Source organism: Nipponia nippon, unplaced genomic scaffold (genome assembly GCF_047370975.1).
Source record: "Nipponia nippon isolate SJK-2023a ecotype South Korea unplaced genomic scaffold, ASM4737097v1 scaffold_4, whole genome shotgun sequence".
NCBI lineage: Eukaryota > Metazoa > Chordata > Aves > Pelecaniformes > Threskiornithidae > Nipponia > Nipponia nippon.
Window position 1 is genome coordinate 119,009,404 of NW_028262358.1, and position 17,240 is coordinate 119,026,643.

The following is a 17,240-nucleotide window of genomic DNA, read 5'->3' on the forward strand; positions in this document are numbered from 1 at the left end:
GCGCATGCGCGCTGGGGAGGCGGTACGCGCGGGGCCTCTGCCGCCGGTCGCCATGTTCCGGCGTCCCCCGCGTAACTTCCGCGGCCGGCGGCGCGCGGCCTCCAGCGGCAGCAGCGAGGAGGAGCCGGAGCCGCCCGCCGCCCCGCCGCCACCAGCCCCCGGCCCCGGCTCCAGCTCCGGCTCCGACTCCGAGCCGGAAGCGGAGGCTGAGGAAGGCGAGGAGAGCGCCGGCGCGTCCCCCGACGGGGCCAGGGCCGCCGCAGCGGAGGGGCCGCTGACCCCAGAGGAGCCGGCGGGCAGCCCCGGGAGCCGGGAGGAGAGTGGAAGGGCGGCGACGGGCCGAGGGCCGCGCCCCGCCGGAACCGGGCCGGCGCGGGGGGGAAGGGGGCTGCTGAGCTTCGGTAGTGAGGAGGAGCGGGACGGTAAGGGCTCGGCGGCGTCCCGCCGGGCGGAGCAGCCGGGCTGGGCCGTGCTGCTGTTCTGGGCAGGGCTGTGGTGAGGGTCTGCCAGAGAAAGGCGGGTAAAGGCACTTCGGACGTGAGAAACGGCCGTGTGCTCCTGCTGGGCAGCTTCTGAAACCTGCTTGGAGCCGGAGGAAACCGGAGGAAGCAAGGAGACAGCGCGTGATTCCGTGGCGAGCGCAGTTAATGATGAACAAGCTTCAGTAACCGAAACTTGAATGTCTAATGGCGTCCTCTGGGCTGTTGCTTTTGTGGCTGATGACACAAGAGGGGTCAGGGCAGCTGACAGGAGTCGCTCTGATGGGCACAGGCTGCAAAGAAACAGTACAGTCCAACACTACGGCGTTGCTGTATTGAGGAGGCTGAGCTGCACAGGTTTAAATTAAGAGGTGGTGGATCTCGAGTGATTAAGCCATAGAACTAGTTAGTCTTAATGCAGCCAGAACTTAAAAAAATATGCTGTGCACACATAGAGATGACCTGTACTTTTATATATATATATATATATGTACATATACTGTTTGCTTTGTTAATGTTCCTCAGTATAGTTTTGTTTTATCTGGACAGGTGATGAACAATTTTTTAAAATTAAAAAACCGTCTTTCAATGAAGTAACCTTTAGAATTCCAAAGAAGGAAAGCCTGCTGCCTGCACAGACAGAAATTGAAGAAAGCAAAAGTAAGTACTTCTTTCAGTTAAATATTTTACAGAATATTTATATGAAAATATATTACAAAATCAGTAAGCGGAGAGTGATGTACAAACACTGCTGTTAGATGTTTTTCACTTGTTAATTGAACCCAGGATTATACTTATAACGCCACTTTACAGGTTTATAGTTTTAATCTATTTGTGCTGAAGTTATTTTCCATATGACCTTGATAAAACAGTATCAGAACTTGGAGGCTGTTCTTGAGAAGACCTGGTTATGCAGAACCCCTGTAGTACATCAGAGTTTATTATAAACTTCTGATAAATTTATACCTCAGCATTGTATCTTTGAAACTGTGTGGCAACTATGCACTGCTTATTGCTGTCAGAGTGCAGTTTGATCTGAGTATTTTCATTGAGAGAAAATATGAGGTTAGTAGGATTTTGTTTGATAAAACTTAATGTAAACCTTAAACTTTGTGTTATTAAACTGTGTAATATTACAGTGTTTGAATATTTTAGGTGAATACAGTTGATAGCCTTGATTGTTCTGGTAGTATTCCTAGTCTCATTGAATTATAGTAAGTTTCCTGTTGGGATATTTGGGGTTTGTGTGTTTTACAAACAAGTGTCTAAAAGTTCTCTTCCCCTCTCTTCCCCTTTTGACACCTCTGTCAATTCGCAGATATACCCTAATTGCTACTGTTAGATAAAAATAAATCAGATTGAGAAATAATTCCCTTGGAGATTGTGATTCAGATGAGATGGTAAATTTTCTTACTAACTTCATATAAAACTATACTTCATGCTCTTATAAAAAGTGGCACATTCTGTTGTTCACTAATCTGATGATTTACTGAAGATGCAGCAGCAGATGAAAAGAAATGAATGTTTTTAAAGAATTCAAAGATAATTGGAGACAAGACAGACATAGATAAACCTTTATAGTTTAAATAAGGACTCCCTTGTTGTTAATGCTAAAAAAAAAAAAAAAAGGCACTTTCTAAATACAGTTTATAAAGTCCAGGGAGATGAATCCAAACTGCTGTGAGCTATCAGGATATTAATCAGTTGTCATCTGGGAGCTGATATCATTGCTTTTGTGCATGAAAGTGTGCTCTGTGTCTCAGAAGGGCATATTAGTTTAGGGCTATCACAGATGCTTTGATGCGAGACAAGAACTGGCTTGTAAATGACTGTCTTGGAGTGTCGGAAGATTTGACATGTTTTGATGAGGACAGGTGGAGATAGATAAGTGACCAGTCTTTGCTGCAGCAAGGTGTAAATAGTTACCGGTAACCAGTTACAGTGCATCAGCTTCCAGCAGCTGAAGCTGAAATCATGAATCTTACTTTTTTTTCCCCTAAAACAGAAATCTGTGAGTTGGAGCCTAGAACTGGCAACACCAAAGGCACTCGTGAAGAAGAGGAGGAGGAGGATGAAAGTTATTCTTCACTAAGTGAGGACTACAACAGCTCAGACTCTGAAAATGAATCCGGCTCTCCACAGAGGAGGAAGGATTTATCACCAGGTTAGTTTCCTGTTTGTGGGTTTTTTTTTTTGTTATTTTTTGTTCTTGTTTATTCTTTGTTTGAAGTATGTGACAGAGATGTGAGATGAATCCCACTCGGATTAAATCCTGTAAGGTTTAGGCATCGTGTTTGTGCTGAGTCGGGGCTACCCTTCTGAAAGAATAGTGACAGTTCTCCAGTATTTTTGGTTGCAGATGTTTGTTGTATTTCTGTGTTAATTTTGGAAATGGGTCAGAAATTATGATCATTGGTTTCGAAGGAAAGGTAGCAAAAACCATCCTGTTTAACGATGCATAATTGCCTTCATGAGATGAAAATTTAAGCTCATTTGTGCTGTCTGATTTGTAAACTTTGGATTCCTTTGTAAACTCGTTAAGTTTAGTAACCCATATCTTTTGGAGAGATGGACAAAAAGGAGGACAGGTAAATGACTATTTGAAAGGAAAAAGTCTGAACTTTGTTTTTGGACTGAGAGCCGCTTTTTAAGGATGCTTTTCCATCTCCTTATATTCAACATGGTAAGCTTAACAGAAAAATACCTTGTGTCCTATATTCAGAATTGTACAGTGATCCTGAACAGTGGTAATTATTGACACAAGGAGCGATACAGAGTGTTGCTTTTAATCTTTTGCGTAGATTTTCTTTCTGTTCAATGCAGGTAATATCCCCAGTGCAGCTTGTATTGATGCTGCTCGGAGGAGACGTCACTTAGCCAGGACACGGGCTGATTATCTTCCACTGGATGTTTCAAACAGTCATCACGTCTCTCGGAGAAGAGAAAGCACTGATTTAGAGAGTGAAGATGAGACCGATATGAAGAATCTCAATTTTGTTCCTAAAATGAGAACTCTTCAGCAGAGGATGACTGAACACATGGGTGAGTTTGTGCCTGAGTTTGTACCGTTTCTCCCAGTGGTTGTGGCTCTGTTTTACTGATGTAGAAGATGGAAGAATGTGGGACTTGCCCAGTAAAGAGTGAGTGCAGTGCAAAGCTTTGCTGCTCAGGGGTCTTGGCAAAAGGCTGTACAGCTGGTGCTTGATGGGACATTAATCTGGTTTAGGTCTCTCTAATGTGGTGATGCAGGATGCTTTGAGAAACATTTAAAAAACGATTTTTGGCCTTATTGACTGCAGAAAATTGCCTTGTAGGAGGCACAGCATTTAATGTGAATAAAGTTGCTGTGGTGTAAGACAAACTGTCCGACTGAAGTTTTCTAAATCCTGCCTCCTGCTTCTGGTCCGGTCTTCCCAGTGCTCTCCCTGCATTGATGTTATGGCTGTTCTTGAGAAGGGAAAACGAGATGCAACAACTCAGCCCTTCAGAAGTAAACAAACCTCTTGCATGCAAAGCATATGTGGCTCTTCCATTGCTTTTTTCCTCTTACAGCTGCTTACAGTTTTGTTTATGAAGCACTGGTTTACCAGAGTTGTAGACTGGTTTTCTTTATTGTTTAAATAAGGGTTATAAAGAATGTGTAGCCATGAGCTGATTCTGCAATTCTAATTCATGCTAAAGAGATATTTTTGTATCTATAGTAGAGCATACATTTTAGAGCACTCCAGGATTTGCTGTGTATAATGTCACTGTGTTGTAGTCTAACTTATACTCTTATTTATATGTATTATACACAGCTTTGCTTTGAGACAGAAAAATTAGATGTTTGTGCTCCTCGTACTGCAGTAGTAGTTGTCTGAGAAACAGTATGTTGGGGAAATTAATATTGGTGTGAATTCTACAAGTCCCACTAGCCATTTCCAAGCCTTCTTTCCCGTTCAGTTTGAAAGTCCTCCATCTATGGTTTTTGACTCTGCTGGGTTTTGTGTGTATCACTTACCAGTAATGGTTGTGAGAACCATTGTTGCTTTAGAGGGAGGAGAACATGGGAGGGGAAAAATAGATAAAGGATGCAATTACATTTAATGATGATTGTTTTCACTTCCAGTGTCTGTGAGTAATGAGTCGAGTGAAGATGAAGCACAAATTAAGTGGGAAGAACAGCAAATAAAGAAAGCCGTTAAACTCTCCCAGGTGACACATCCTTTCCTAACCTTTGGAAGATGCTTTTTGCTCATTGGCAAGAGAGCTTGTGCTGGAGTACTGTCATATGTCCTACCTCCCCTCTCATTAGGAAGGTTTTTAGGAAGTTACACCCTAATTCTTCAGAGAAAAAGCAACTGGAAATAGGGGAAGATGATAATGAAAACCTGTAATCTCTGTCTGGCTGTTCAGAAGCAGGGTATTGTTGTCTACCTGTGTGTGATGGAAGACTGTGAAAAGCAGAGAACAAAATTCTGAACACTGACTTTTTTTTGCTGCCGTGCAAGGCATCTTGAAAGCAAGAGTAGGCAAATACTACAAATGTCAAAGTCACAAAGCAAAAATTATTCTTCTATTAAGCTAAATTTCTGTTGGGTGGTGATCTGAGAGCTCTCTTCACAGGTCAGCAGATTCTGTCTCTCTTTCTTTCTGGTAAATAATTGGCAAAAATAAACTCTGTATCTTCTGATGAGCTGGAAGTTTTTGTTTCTGGCTTGAATCACCTACTCTGGATCAGGCTAGGAAAATCTGAATAACCAGTTCTTTATTTCAGAATAGACAACTGTAGAAATTTCTGCCTGTTAAATGGAAGTAGTTAGAGGACTGGGAGAAAGTTACATCTTTCTGCTGCTGAATTTCAGATCCAGTATGATTGGTGTTCTTAGGTCCTCATACTCTACTGGTTTCCTGAACAGCAGAATTAAACAGTTTTCCAGAAAACTGCAACAATTTTTAGTAGCAGACCTTGTTAGTCATGGACTTGATTGCTTCAGCTGATTGTGTTTTGGCTAGATTTTAATATACAAACTTCTACTGTTTTAGAATGCAAAGTGTCTTAATTTATAAGCTAAAATTCAGTGGAATCTTTTTTTATTTGTTATTACAGTTAAGCTGAGTTGTCAGAATAAAAAAAATCTGTCTTTTGGCCACTAGCTTTGTCAGAAGGTAGCATTTGTATTTATTGGGGGGGGAGGAAATCAGAAAGTTTACTGTGAGAAAACAGAATATTAATTGACTAACAGATGGCAAATAATTTGTCATAAATACATTCAAATAGTTCTAAAAAAAAGCAAGATATGAGTAAAATCAAATATTATCATCACCACTTGGCTGTAGTTTATTTCTACATTTTATATTTAGCATCTTAATACTAGTGAAGTCTCAGCTGTCAGTATGCATTATTGAAAACTAGTAATGTTTTCAGACCAAGGCAGCAACTTAAGTGTACCCTAAATCGTCAATTACTTTGTGCTGTTTATATGTTTATGCACTATATGTTTTTATACAACATATATATGCAGTTTTTTTATACTTTGTTTCCCTTGCTTTTGTGTTATACTTTTCTATACAACATTTTCTGTAGTTAATTTGATGAATGAAATATGTGTCTTTATATCACATGCCTTGTGTATTCAAATGATACGTCTTGTTGATCTACAGAGCTGCAGGGGGAAAATTTGTGTAAATGGTGTGTTAAAAACTAACAGTTAAAATTCTTGTAGGAAACTTATGATGATGCTTCCCTGCGTAAATCTCAGCCAGCTAAACCAAAGTTTGATCCCTCTGTTTCTCTACCACCTGTGAACTTGGAAATTGTGAAGAAGCGACTGACCGAAAGGTAAATCCTGCTCTTATGAACTTCGCTTTTGAGTTGTCTGAGTTTTTGCCACAGATGAGAGATGACAGCTTTGAAGTCTTATTCTTTTTCCAGAGTATTGGAGGATTTTGGGGTTGTTACTTCATGTGTAATATGCCTGTTGCGATGTCCAATAGAGTACTAGAAATTTTTAACTTCAAGTGGCAATGCTTTGTTGTAGGGGGAGCATTTGGACTTTTCAAGAGTGTTTTATCAACTAGAACTTTAGAGAGTAAGTCCATTTAAATGGCAGCAGCTTTTTATGCTTGCTGGTAGTTTTTGACAGGAGCATTGGTTAAATGTTATGTTCGCCCAGCAAGCAAAACTTCAACCAAGGCAGATGGAGCTGGCAATCCTAGCCCTCTTACGGTGGTTCTTATTCCAGCTGCAAAAATAGCTCAGTATTTCCTAAAGCAGCAGTAAATTCTCTACAGCCTGTTTAGGCAAACTAGAACCTGCCTTGATTTTTTTTCTTTAGTCACGTGCCAGGCTGTGACTTGTCTTTAGTGGTTCAGCTTCTGTACGGGCAGCTGAAGTGTCCCGGGATGGAGGTGGGAACCTCCAAGAGGGGGTGTGAGAAGAACAGCTGGGGTCAGGCATCCTAAGGTAAGCCATCCCGTGTCATCTCTCAGAGCACCAGGAAGCAGCTGTTCAGATAAGTTTAGATGAGTAATGTTATACAGCTGAAACATAAATATGGACTACAGACTTGCACTGAGCTCTCTCTGTATATGCTTTGCTTTGTACACATCGTCACTCACTGGCTTGCAAAGAATTGCAACTAAATTGGAAAAAATATTTTTGTGGAATTGTATGCTTTCTTTGCCATAATCACCTGAAAGGAATGAGTTAAATGAAGTAGGAATTCAGGTGCAGAATCAAATAAGAAAAGTGACAGTAAGGCTATCAAGAACGGGAAACCTGTTCGGAAAATAGCAAGAAAGGGAGGGGGAACCTGTTTGATGTAAACTTTATAGGTGTGTTTAACATGCTAAATACTGAAATAGCATGATTTTTTTTTTAACTTGTAGCACAGTAGAGAACAATAGCTTAGTTCAGTTATTTTTATTGAAAAGTGTTCACTGCTTCAGGGAAGTGAAATAAGTTATGGTCTGTTTCTTGGTTCTGTTGCAGGCTTGCTCAAGCTGAGCAGTCGCTTGGGATACGTAAGGAGGGAAGCCGGGGAGGGGAAGAGGAAGCAGAGTTGTTATATATTTTAAAGTTCCTGTGCTACCTATCTAATATTTAATGACAGCTGTAGACAGAGGTTCCTGGGTTTCATCACCTACTAGCAGCAAGAGTCCTCAGTTGGTTTGTATTTAGTAGTGAGCACATGGTGAATGCTTATAGGTATTGCTATCCATGCAACTTACAATAAATCAGGATGGACACTCTGACATGACCTGTAGTTTTCCCCAGATTATGATGGGTGGAATCCATTTAACGTGATACCACAAAATTTGGCTTTTTATGGTTTTGGGAAGCGTGGTGTACTGAGGAATCTAGGTAAAATGCCAGTAGTGCTTTCAAAACTAGCACCACCAAGTGACGTTTGAGTTTCCAAAGCATGATGGTTGTCCATACTCCATGCTTCTGCAAATGTTGGCATGGATAAATCTTTCAATGCTTCTTAGCTCAAATGCAAGTACTATTATTAGCATAGGCAAATATTTTGTATGGGTTGTTGACACCAGTTGTCTGGGTGTCTCTTTTTTAGGATAACGTCATTACAGGATGTGCACCGTGCCCACCAGAGGGAGTATGAAAAATACATGGAGGACATTGAAAGTTCAAAGATGACTGTCCAGGAGTTAGAGAAATCTTCAGAGGCGGCTCTGAATTACAAGTTCTACAGGGCCATGAAGACATATGTAGAAAACTTGATAAACTGTTTGAATGAAAAAGTATGTATATTTTCCTCTTTTTCTTTTTTATGATAGAGGTGCATTCTGTCAACAAAAGATGAGGGGTTTTGTTTGGAAATTGAGGGACAGCACTCAGTTAAGAATCAGTATCAGAAAGTTTAATGTTACAGGAAACAAAATATAGGGAAAACAAATCAACCCTCACCTGCAGCGATGATCAAGCTAGTATAGGTATACTGACTTGAGCTGTGATCTCACCTAGGTTCTGTTGGATGAAAACAAAATGTTATTGGAAGGAGTTTTCTGCAGGTCTAGTAACCAGAGTGCACTGAAGGTGAATGAGAGGTGGCGCTTAAATTCACTTTCGGGATCTTTCAAATGTCTTTACTCAGGGTTACATAACAGAGGGAGTAAGGATTTCATGTTAGGTTCGTGTTGGGATTGAGTTAGCAGAGCTCTGTGAGAATTTGTCTAAGTTATCAGCTGCATCTGTTTCTTGAACTGCAAACCTTGTGTATTTAAAAAGATGAAGACTGGGAGAAGGGAGGAGCCACCTAAAGTTTGGCCTCAGTGAAAGTAAGCTGCTGTTATCCTCTATAGATGGTGCTGTCAAATCTAATTTATGTCACTTAATTGCATTGCAATTGTGAATTTCTTTATGTAACTCTAAAGGGAACAAATGTTAGTTAATGAGTACATTAATGGCTAGCTGCTCAAAAGCAAACTGGAAGCAAACTGAAGTGCACCAATAGTGTCCTGTTGAACTCTTCTGTATGAAGTCTTAGGTAGTTTTGTGATGAACAACTGGCATTTAGTTAGTGTTTTTCAGCCTTACAAAAAAGCCTGAAAAACTCCAATAACCAGGATTTTAGTTTTCAATCTATGATAATTCTAATTTCACGGCTGTACTGAAAATCCATGGAAACTGTTTTTTGTTCATTCTTTTGGGATTTTAATTAATTGAAACCCTGATTACTGTTTACTATATTTTAGCTGAAATACATTAATGATCTAGAAGTGGCTGTACATGTACTTCTTCAGCAACGAGCCATGAGAGTATTGAAGCGAAGGCAAGACGAGCTGAAAAACGAATCTGCTTATATTCAGCATCTGACAAGTTAGTATGAAGTTAGAAGTTATTTTCTTATTGAAACATTCACTCTTTGAGCAGAAATATACAGTTACTTTTTGGATGAAGTTCTTAATTTTCACCTTTGATCTCCTTTCCCCTTCCCATTGTCAGTAGGTGTGCTCTACTATACCTCAATTGAAATCCTTACCTCGGTAAAGCCCATGATGCTATTTTTCTCTGGTTTAATAGTAAACATAACATGACCAAGTACTTTGTCAAATTTTAGTTATTCAAATCAGCAATTTCCCATCAATATTTAAAAAGAAAAACTGAGTGAGTTTTCTAGTAGGTCTTAACTTGGAGAAAGCTCGCTTATTGTGCGATTTTTGTGGATACGTGAAAAAGCAGTGTGTTTGGTTCGCAACAGCACTTTTACATGAGAGTGTCTTCAAGGCTATGTGTGTGCTCAGAATGGAGATTTCAAACTAGGAGGTGACATGTGAAAGGAAGGAGACGAAGCAGCCGTTTTGTGTAAGGGCTTTTATTTAAAACAAAACAGGGTTTTTTCAGTCACTGTAGGAAAAATTATTACAGTTTTCTCATTCTTTCCACACCGATACATTGTTTATATGCCATACGAATCTTTAGCTGCTGCTGTTTAAAAAGAACAACCCAAATCTCCAAACCCTTTAAAACTGTTGAGGCAAAACTAAGAACAGTATGCTTGGAGCTGCTGGGAACAGATGGAGGCCAGATGCACCAGTTTCTGGTAACTACTAATCATATGGGTTCAGTCTTCTCACTACACAGGATAAACTGCTGATTAGAGAAAGCTAGCAGCCTGTATGATTTTGTAAAATTGTGTAGTAGACTGACAGCAGGTGTTAAGAAGAAAAGGGTAGTGCCATAATAGTTGCCATTAAAATGATTTTCCTTCCAGCTCATTACAAACGAGACTGTACTTGAATATTTAACAGCGCTTTTAATTGCTTTTTATGTTCCTAGTTGTATTTAATATAGTAGAAAGGCTTTTTTTTTTTTTTTTTTTACTGTGATAATACTTTGGTAGTGGTACACTTTTTTCTTTTTGGCATGTTGTGCACATATCGGCTAGCTAATAGTGATACAAATGAATAGCCCAACTGGAAAATGCTCCTAGCTTCTACTTCTGTGGGACTCAAGAATCAGAGTAGGGGTAACTGGGGGCACACAGTCAGTGACCACTCAGATAACAGGAGGCAGTGGGGAGCTGACTAGTCTTGAAATCTAAATGCGATGATTTTGAATAGTGTAAATCAGGGTTTTAACTTCCATTACAATGCTGGAATCAAACCTCGAAAGTTATTCTAATTTATTACGTGGTTTCATTTCTGACATATGGGACAAAGGTAGGTCCCTGTGCTTGCCTTTCACACTGCTAAGGACCTACGGTGGAAGCCACTAACTTCTTTTTCCAGGATTGGGAAGCAATGAGCATTGAGTGGAATGTTGTCAAACTCACCTTTTCATCAACTGCTATAAGGGAACAACCACATCTGACTATATGCAGTTAACAAGTAATACTTACTGTGTGTTACTCTGGAGACTGTTAGAGTTTTGATTAGGAGGTTTGATTTTTCTTTGGCTATTTTCCAAATGAAGAATGATAGAAGGAGAATCTGTGTTTCCTGTTTGAGAAAACAGGAACTTTAAAATCATACCATTTTATTTTTGGCTGTTTCTGTCTTCTGATAGGTGGGAATGACAAACCAACTAATGGTGGATTGGAAGGTGATGAGAAGACACAGCTTCTGGAAATGTGCGAACATCGAAGGTAGGTATTATGTATATGTATGCTTAACTCTGATAAATGTGCTGTACGCTGGCTTTCTGTCACTTATGCAGTGATGAATGTAAACTGGTAGGATTACTACATGAGATTATACAAAAAATATGTGTTTGCTTTCCAAAACTCAAAGTACTTGGAAACCATCTATTTTTTAATGTTATTCTCTTCATGTTGATTTGAAACAGAATGCTAATAGATCTTGTTATTTTAAATTAACAAGTCTTAATTGAGGCTATTTATGAAACTATATGACAAAGCCTTTTCTGTCCTGTGGTAAGAAATAAAATTATGACCTTATACAGAAATATATTGTTGTATTATTGTATAGATAGCAAGAAAAGTCAGGCAGTATTGTTGCTGCTAGGGGTGGTGGTGGCGGTGAGTGAAGCAAAGCTGTATCTGCGCCCTCCCCTGCTATCAGTGTAGGCCGGATACTACATTTTGGATATTACAGTGTTCAGAGACTGCTACTGATTTTTTTTTTTTTTTTTCCCCCCAAAGTTATTGGGAGCTTTGAAAGTTTTTCAGTTGCATTGGTGCCTCAACTCAATAACTGTACTTCAAAGTGGCAAGAACTTTGGCATTTTAGTGGATGAAAAATGATACAACAAGAAATTCCACTTGAAGCAGTTAACCTTTATGCTAGTTGATGTAAATAACTGTATGAAATTATTTATACGTATAGTTTTCATATCATGTATCATTTTCCTGTGGCAGAGATGCAAGCTATTGATTTTGCAGCTTGTTATAATTCTTGGTGTCATGGCAATAGTTTTTTGAGCCCAATTGGCACTTGGATGCTATCGCAGTTTTTGTGGGTTGTTGCACAGGTGATCCAGAGCAGAGATGCCAGACTGAGAGCTCAGTAGTCTCCTGTACACTAAAACTGTCAGAGACAGCGGCCAGTACCATGCTAGATGTTTAGTGTTCCAGGTGGGATGAGTTATTAGCCTCATCAGCGGGAATGAGGTGAAGTGAATGTTATCATGTGGTTCATAGGGGAAACCAGAGACATTGCTCTAAGCTATTTTATGTCAGTTCCCAAAGCCTCTCCTTCTTCCACAGTTTCTGTGTCCTTAGGTTTCTTATGCCCTTTCTGTGTCATAATTGCTATTGGTCCTTGATTGCACTTCCTTAGGCTGTTGCTCTCACAACTTGCTTTTAGTACATTTTTTTGAAGTTGGATTATTTTTCGTTAAGCTTCCTTCTGCGTACGAGGGGAGGATAACTCATCTGAGTTCATTACAAAATACAGGACTTGCAGACGGCGAGTGAGAGAGTGTTCAGGAGAAGCTGATCACCGTGAAGGCATGTCAAGTGATGATGAGCTGACTCCGACAGAGGTGACCGAGTTCCAGAAGAGCAAAGGTTGGTGGCAGTCTTATTGTGATGTTATTGTGGTGTCCTAAACCAAAAACCTCCTCCTGATATTTTTCAATGATTTTTTTTTTTTTAGGAAATGTGAAAAAATACTTCATTTGACTTACGTGTTCTTTATCACACACTGTACAAAAGAAATGCAGTCAGGCAGTTCTGACGAATGACTTGGGAAGAATAGGTGTATGGTTGTAGATGTCTTTTGGTATGAGTTATGTGGTGGTGGCATTACATGCGACTCAACTAGAAGTAAGCTCTTTTAGATTATGCCAAAGGTGATCTGACAGTACTCAATGCAATGCTGCAGCGTGTTTTGTATAATCAATTTGTTTTCTGAAGATAGAGTGAATTAAAGGTTGATGTTTTAATTAATTTGAATGAATGGATGAAGAGAAGCAGGGAAAGGTGTAATACCTTTTCTCCAGATAACAGCAGAAGGGTTTTCATGTCTGAAATTTTATCACTGTGGTATAAAGTCTGAAACATAGCGGTTGTGTAAATATGTGGATAGACCATGAAGAAACTTGCCTTTTTGGTCTTCTGACAGTATTTTTTTTTTTTTTTATGAAACTGGGTTTTCCAGGGAGCTGGTTTTAAAACTTGTTTCAGTGTCAGGTGTGTCAAAGATAAATGACAAATGCAATTATCATATAGATATTTCTTATGTCCTATAGATGCATAAACTCTTCAGCTTATGCCTCAATAAGTTCTGTGATTGTTTCTTTTTATTTCCAATGAATATTATCCATAGATAACGTTTTAGAGGATAGTAAGAAAGTCTTTGAAGATGTACATGCAGATTTTTGTGACATCAGAAAAATCCTGTTGAAATTCCAGGAATGGAAAGAGAAGTTTCCTGACTCTTACTGTGATGCTTATATCAGTTTCTGCCTGCCTAAGCTGTTAAATCCGTTGATCAGAGTTCAGTTAATAAATTGGAATCCTCTTGAGGTAGGTGCATCAGCTGAGTTTGTTTTCTTCAAAAATTGTATGTTTATGTATTAATATGAAAAATGAGGTTTTTTCTATGCATGGCACAGTGCATTAGAAATTAATAGAAATATACTCCGTTGGTCTCAGAAATTGAAACGTGATTGGAATCTTCTTAACTTTCTCCTTTCCCCTTCCCTCCAGCCCATTCTGCAACACCCCTTGTAAAAAGAATTCTTCTCTTCAGTTCTTTGAAGGCGCTTTAACAATCCCACCCTGTAAATTTTACCTTTAAATCTAGTTTTCCTGATTCGCTGGTTTGGCCCATTCAGTGATGAGGGTGGATCTGAAATTAAGTGGGAACCTGTGATATCATTAGATGCAGCTTTTCTCTCAATCCTGACCAGCTGAACAACTAACAGGAATGATCTTTTAGCAGAATTTTACAGAGCTGGAAGAGATGCCCTGGTTCAGAGCTGTAGAAGAATTCTGTGATGCTGGAAACGTATCTGAATCAAAAAGGGATGATGATCCTGATCAAGAAGTTTTGCCTAGAGTGATTGAAAAAACTATTCTTCCAAAAATTACAGGTATAGTAAGATTGTTTTGAAAAATGTTCACTGCAGCTAGGCAATCAAACCTTAAATAAAAGCAATAGCTATCAAATAATGTTAGTTATATAATGGTACTCCAAGATGTAGTGATTACGTAGTTCCACAGAGTGAGGCTAAGGTAGCCTCTTTTTAAGATTATTGTGAGAGGCTTAGTTTTTTATATATTTACTTCTGTTACATTGTAATGCCTTGAAACTAGAGCAGATAACTACTTGCAAATTGTGAATGACATAAATTCCTGGTTTTTTTCAGCATTTGTAAAGACTGTGTGGGATCCTTTATCTACTTCACAGACAAAGAACCTGGTACGGCTTTGCAATAACATTTTCGAAAAACAAGTCCTTTCCAAAAGTGAATGCAGTCGAGCAAAAGAGGTAAAAGCTCCTGTGGTACTGGGGAAGGGAGAGCTTCATCCACGGTGTGCGCTTTCTGTGCGTGCTCCTATGGGCGCTTAGAACATTATCCTGAAGTTGTTCAGGTCTGATTACTTGATTGCTTTGTCACTTTATATTACGAAGATTAAACAGTTAAACTTCCAGATCTCTGATGCTCTCATTATTGAAAATGATCAGAGGTGGGACATTCTTGAGGCAGAAATTGCCTCCTGTTCCTAGAAAAATTCTGCCTGTACCTACCAAGAATCTGATCATAGATCTAATCTTGCTTTACCGCAATAACAATGGTTAGAATTTAGATTTGTGTTTAATTATCTTTCAGAATTTGAGCTTTAAATGCTAATAATGCTCCAGTGGTCAACTCCTTAAGCTTTTATTTATAAAGTAGATCTAGAATTTTAAAACTTGAAAATCCCCAAAGGTTAATTAATTGGCTAGGAGAAAGACTACTTCATAATCTTAGCAATCTTTTAATAATTACTTTTATACACATAGTCACTCTAGCATGCCCTTCTTCAGCATGATTGCGGTTTTATTCTGATGTAAATCTGGAGGTTTACCTAGTCTAAAACTGGTGAAATGCGATGGATGTTTAGGCCCTGAATATCAAAAGAAATATTTTTAAGAAAATGTTTATACCTTCCAACTGAGCCTTCCAAACATTGCTGATTTAAACCCATGCCTTGAAGTCAAGTGGTACAACTGACCTTAGCCAAGATACCGTTTGTACAGAAAGTAAAGTAAACCAGAACTTTAAATAAATTAATTAAAAGGCTTTTTTAAAAAAAAGAAAAGGTAGGTGGCAACCTATGGCACCTAAAAGCACATTGCCTGAAAACGCATACTGTCCTAGCTATGGTGATTTTTTTTCACATAGAATTTCACAGCTTTTTATGGAGATCCTATTGTGCATAACTTATTTTGTTGTTAATGTATACAGTTTTCCTGCTGCCTTGCAAATTAACATGGAAAAAAAGCCCTCACTTGGGGAAGTAACTTCATCTTAAGAAAAAAAAATATCCTCTAGGTTAACTCTATAGATAATTACAGCTGTGATTTGTCTACTGTTTTTGATATATTCATGGTCTCGGTGTGTATTATATACAAGTGGCAACTGTACTTAGCTCTAATAGCATATTGCACTTCTAGACGAACAAAATAACCATTGAAGTTGTTATAAATGGAAGATGAAGTCTTTCTTGTGAGGACACATTAATAATTCTCTTTAAATAGGATTTGATCAACATGGTTGTCCTAAGAATGAAGAAATCTGTAGAGGAAGATGTCTTTATTCCTCTGTATCCTAAAAGGTAAGCTGACTCTGGGACTTGTTTAAACTTTTTTAATTTCTATACCCCTTTTCTCCACAGATGCAGATGAAATATTGTAGACATCCATTAACAGCTAATGGAATAAACATGCCGTCTACTGTTTTATTATAGGAAAGGTTATGAAGCCTTATGCCTGTTTATGAACCCTTTCTAATAAGGGTAACTCTTAATGCTTTTTTGCTCCTGTAACCAAACGCTTCCCAGTATACAAGGTCCACAGTCTGGTTTTAGCATAGCAACTTGTATCTGAGGACCTGTGTTAGTTTAGGTGGCATGGTGTCACGTGTGTGTCCCCCTGATTCCTCTAGTCATTCCTAAAATAGGGTTTATATTGTTGGTGCTTATTACTGGGCCGTATTTCAAAGACGGGAATGAGTAGGGGTCTGGGCGATGTGGGGTTAAGATACAGCTAGGAGAGAAGTTTTGCTAAAGCTGGTGTAGGCTGTTTGGTTCTAAGCAATGCTGGTTTGATCTGAATCCATGATACATAGACACAGGTGTTTCCAATTGCTAATTTTATTGGAACTTATTTCATAGTGGTTGTATTATAATGGATTCCAATTGACAGCTGTTTCCCTAGACCTTTATTCTGATTGTGGCTGTCAGGGCTGAAATAATGCCAGAGTTAACGTTCATCAGTATCTAAGAGACCAGTTGTCTGTTAATTTTCTGTTAAAAGCAAACAAAAAATAAATCCTTATTTTTTCTCTCTTCTTCTTTCCATGGCCAGCACTGTGGAAGACAAATCATCACTATGTTCAAAATTTCAAGAAAGACGGTTTTGGTCAGCTGTTAAGGTAGAGATAATATACCTGCTTTTTTTTTTTTCTTTGAAATTCATTTTAATGAAAAAATATTTTGCAGTCAGTCAGGAAATGTATCTTCAGGCAAGTCTGAGTCCTGGGAGATTAATACATTTATATTAGGATGGGTAACCATTTTTCTCAGTGAAGGATGTGTTCTCTGTGCAACCTGCATGGGATGATTTAGGAATGAACTATAAATGAACACTTTATTTCATAGAATCATAGAATCGTCAAGGTTGGAAAAAACCCTTAAGATCATAGAGTCCAACTGTCAACCTATCACTGCCAAGTCCATCTATATCATGTCTTCAAGCACCACATCTATCCGTTCTTTAAATACCTCCAGGGATGGAGACTCAACCACTTCCCTGGGCAGCCTGTTCCAATGCTTGACCACCCTCTTGGTGAAGAAGTTTTTCCTAATATCCAACCTAAACCTCCCCTGGCGCAATCTGAGGCTGTTCCCTCTCGTCCTATTGCTTGTTACTAGGGAGAAGAGGCCGACCCCCACCTCGCTACAACCTCCTTTCAGGTCGTTGTAGAGAGCAATAAGGTCTTCCCTCAGCCTCCTCTTCTCCAGACTAAACTTGTGCTCCAGACCCTTCACCAGCTTCGTTGCCCTCCTCTGGAGACGCTCCAGCACCTCGATGTCCTTCTTGGAGTGAGGGGCCCAAAACTAACACAGTACTTGAGGTGCGGCCTCA

The 17,240-nt window shown here is 39.2% G+C and overlaps 1 protein-coding gene across 5 annotated transcripts in view; it reads left to right on the forward strand.

The window, feature by feature from the left end:
• Positions 1-17,240, forward strand: part of GCFC2 (GC-rich sequence DNA-binding factor 2) — a 22,723-nt gene continuing 5,483 nt past the window's right edge. For 2 of the 5 annotated variants that reach the window (XM_087774364.1, XM_087774366.1), the window contains exons 1-15: positions 1-422; positions 1,029-1,139; positions 2,485-2,643; positions 3,303-3,521; positions 4,588-4,673; positions 6,185-6,300; positions 8,036-8,222; positions 9,177-9,300; positions 10,990-11,068; positions 12,339-12,451; positions 13,212-13,411; positions 13,827-13,980; positions 14,257-14,378; positions 15,633-15,709; positions 16,461-16,527. In XM_087774364.1, the coding sequence (XP_087630490.1) occupies positions 5-422; positions 1,029-1,139; positions 2,485-2,643; positions 3,303-3,521; positions 4,588-4,673; positions 6,185-6,300; positions 8,036-8,222; positions 9,177-9,300; positions 10,990-11,068; positions 12,339-12,451; positions 13,212-13,411; positions 13,827-13,980; positions 14,257-14,378; positions 15,633-15,709; positions 16,461-16,527 (2,232 nt within the window). In that variant the 5' untranslated portion in view covers positions 1-4. Of the gene's footprint in view, positions 423-1,028; positions 1,140-2,484; positions 2,644-3,280; positions 3,522-4,587; positions 4,674-6,184; positions 6,301-8,035; positions 8,223-9,176; positions 9,301-10,989; positions 11,069-12,283; positions 12,452-13,211; positions 13,412-13,826; positions 13,981-14,256; positions 14,379-15,632; positions 15,710-16,460; positions 16,528-17,240 lie in introns of all 5 variants that reach the window. The other 3 variants (XM_087774368.1, XM_087774365.1, XM_087774367.1) reach the window with 3 other exon arrangements.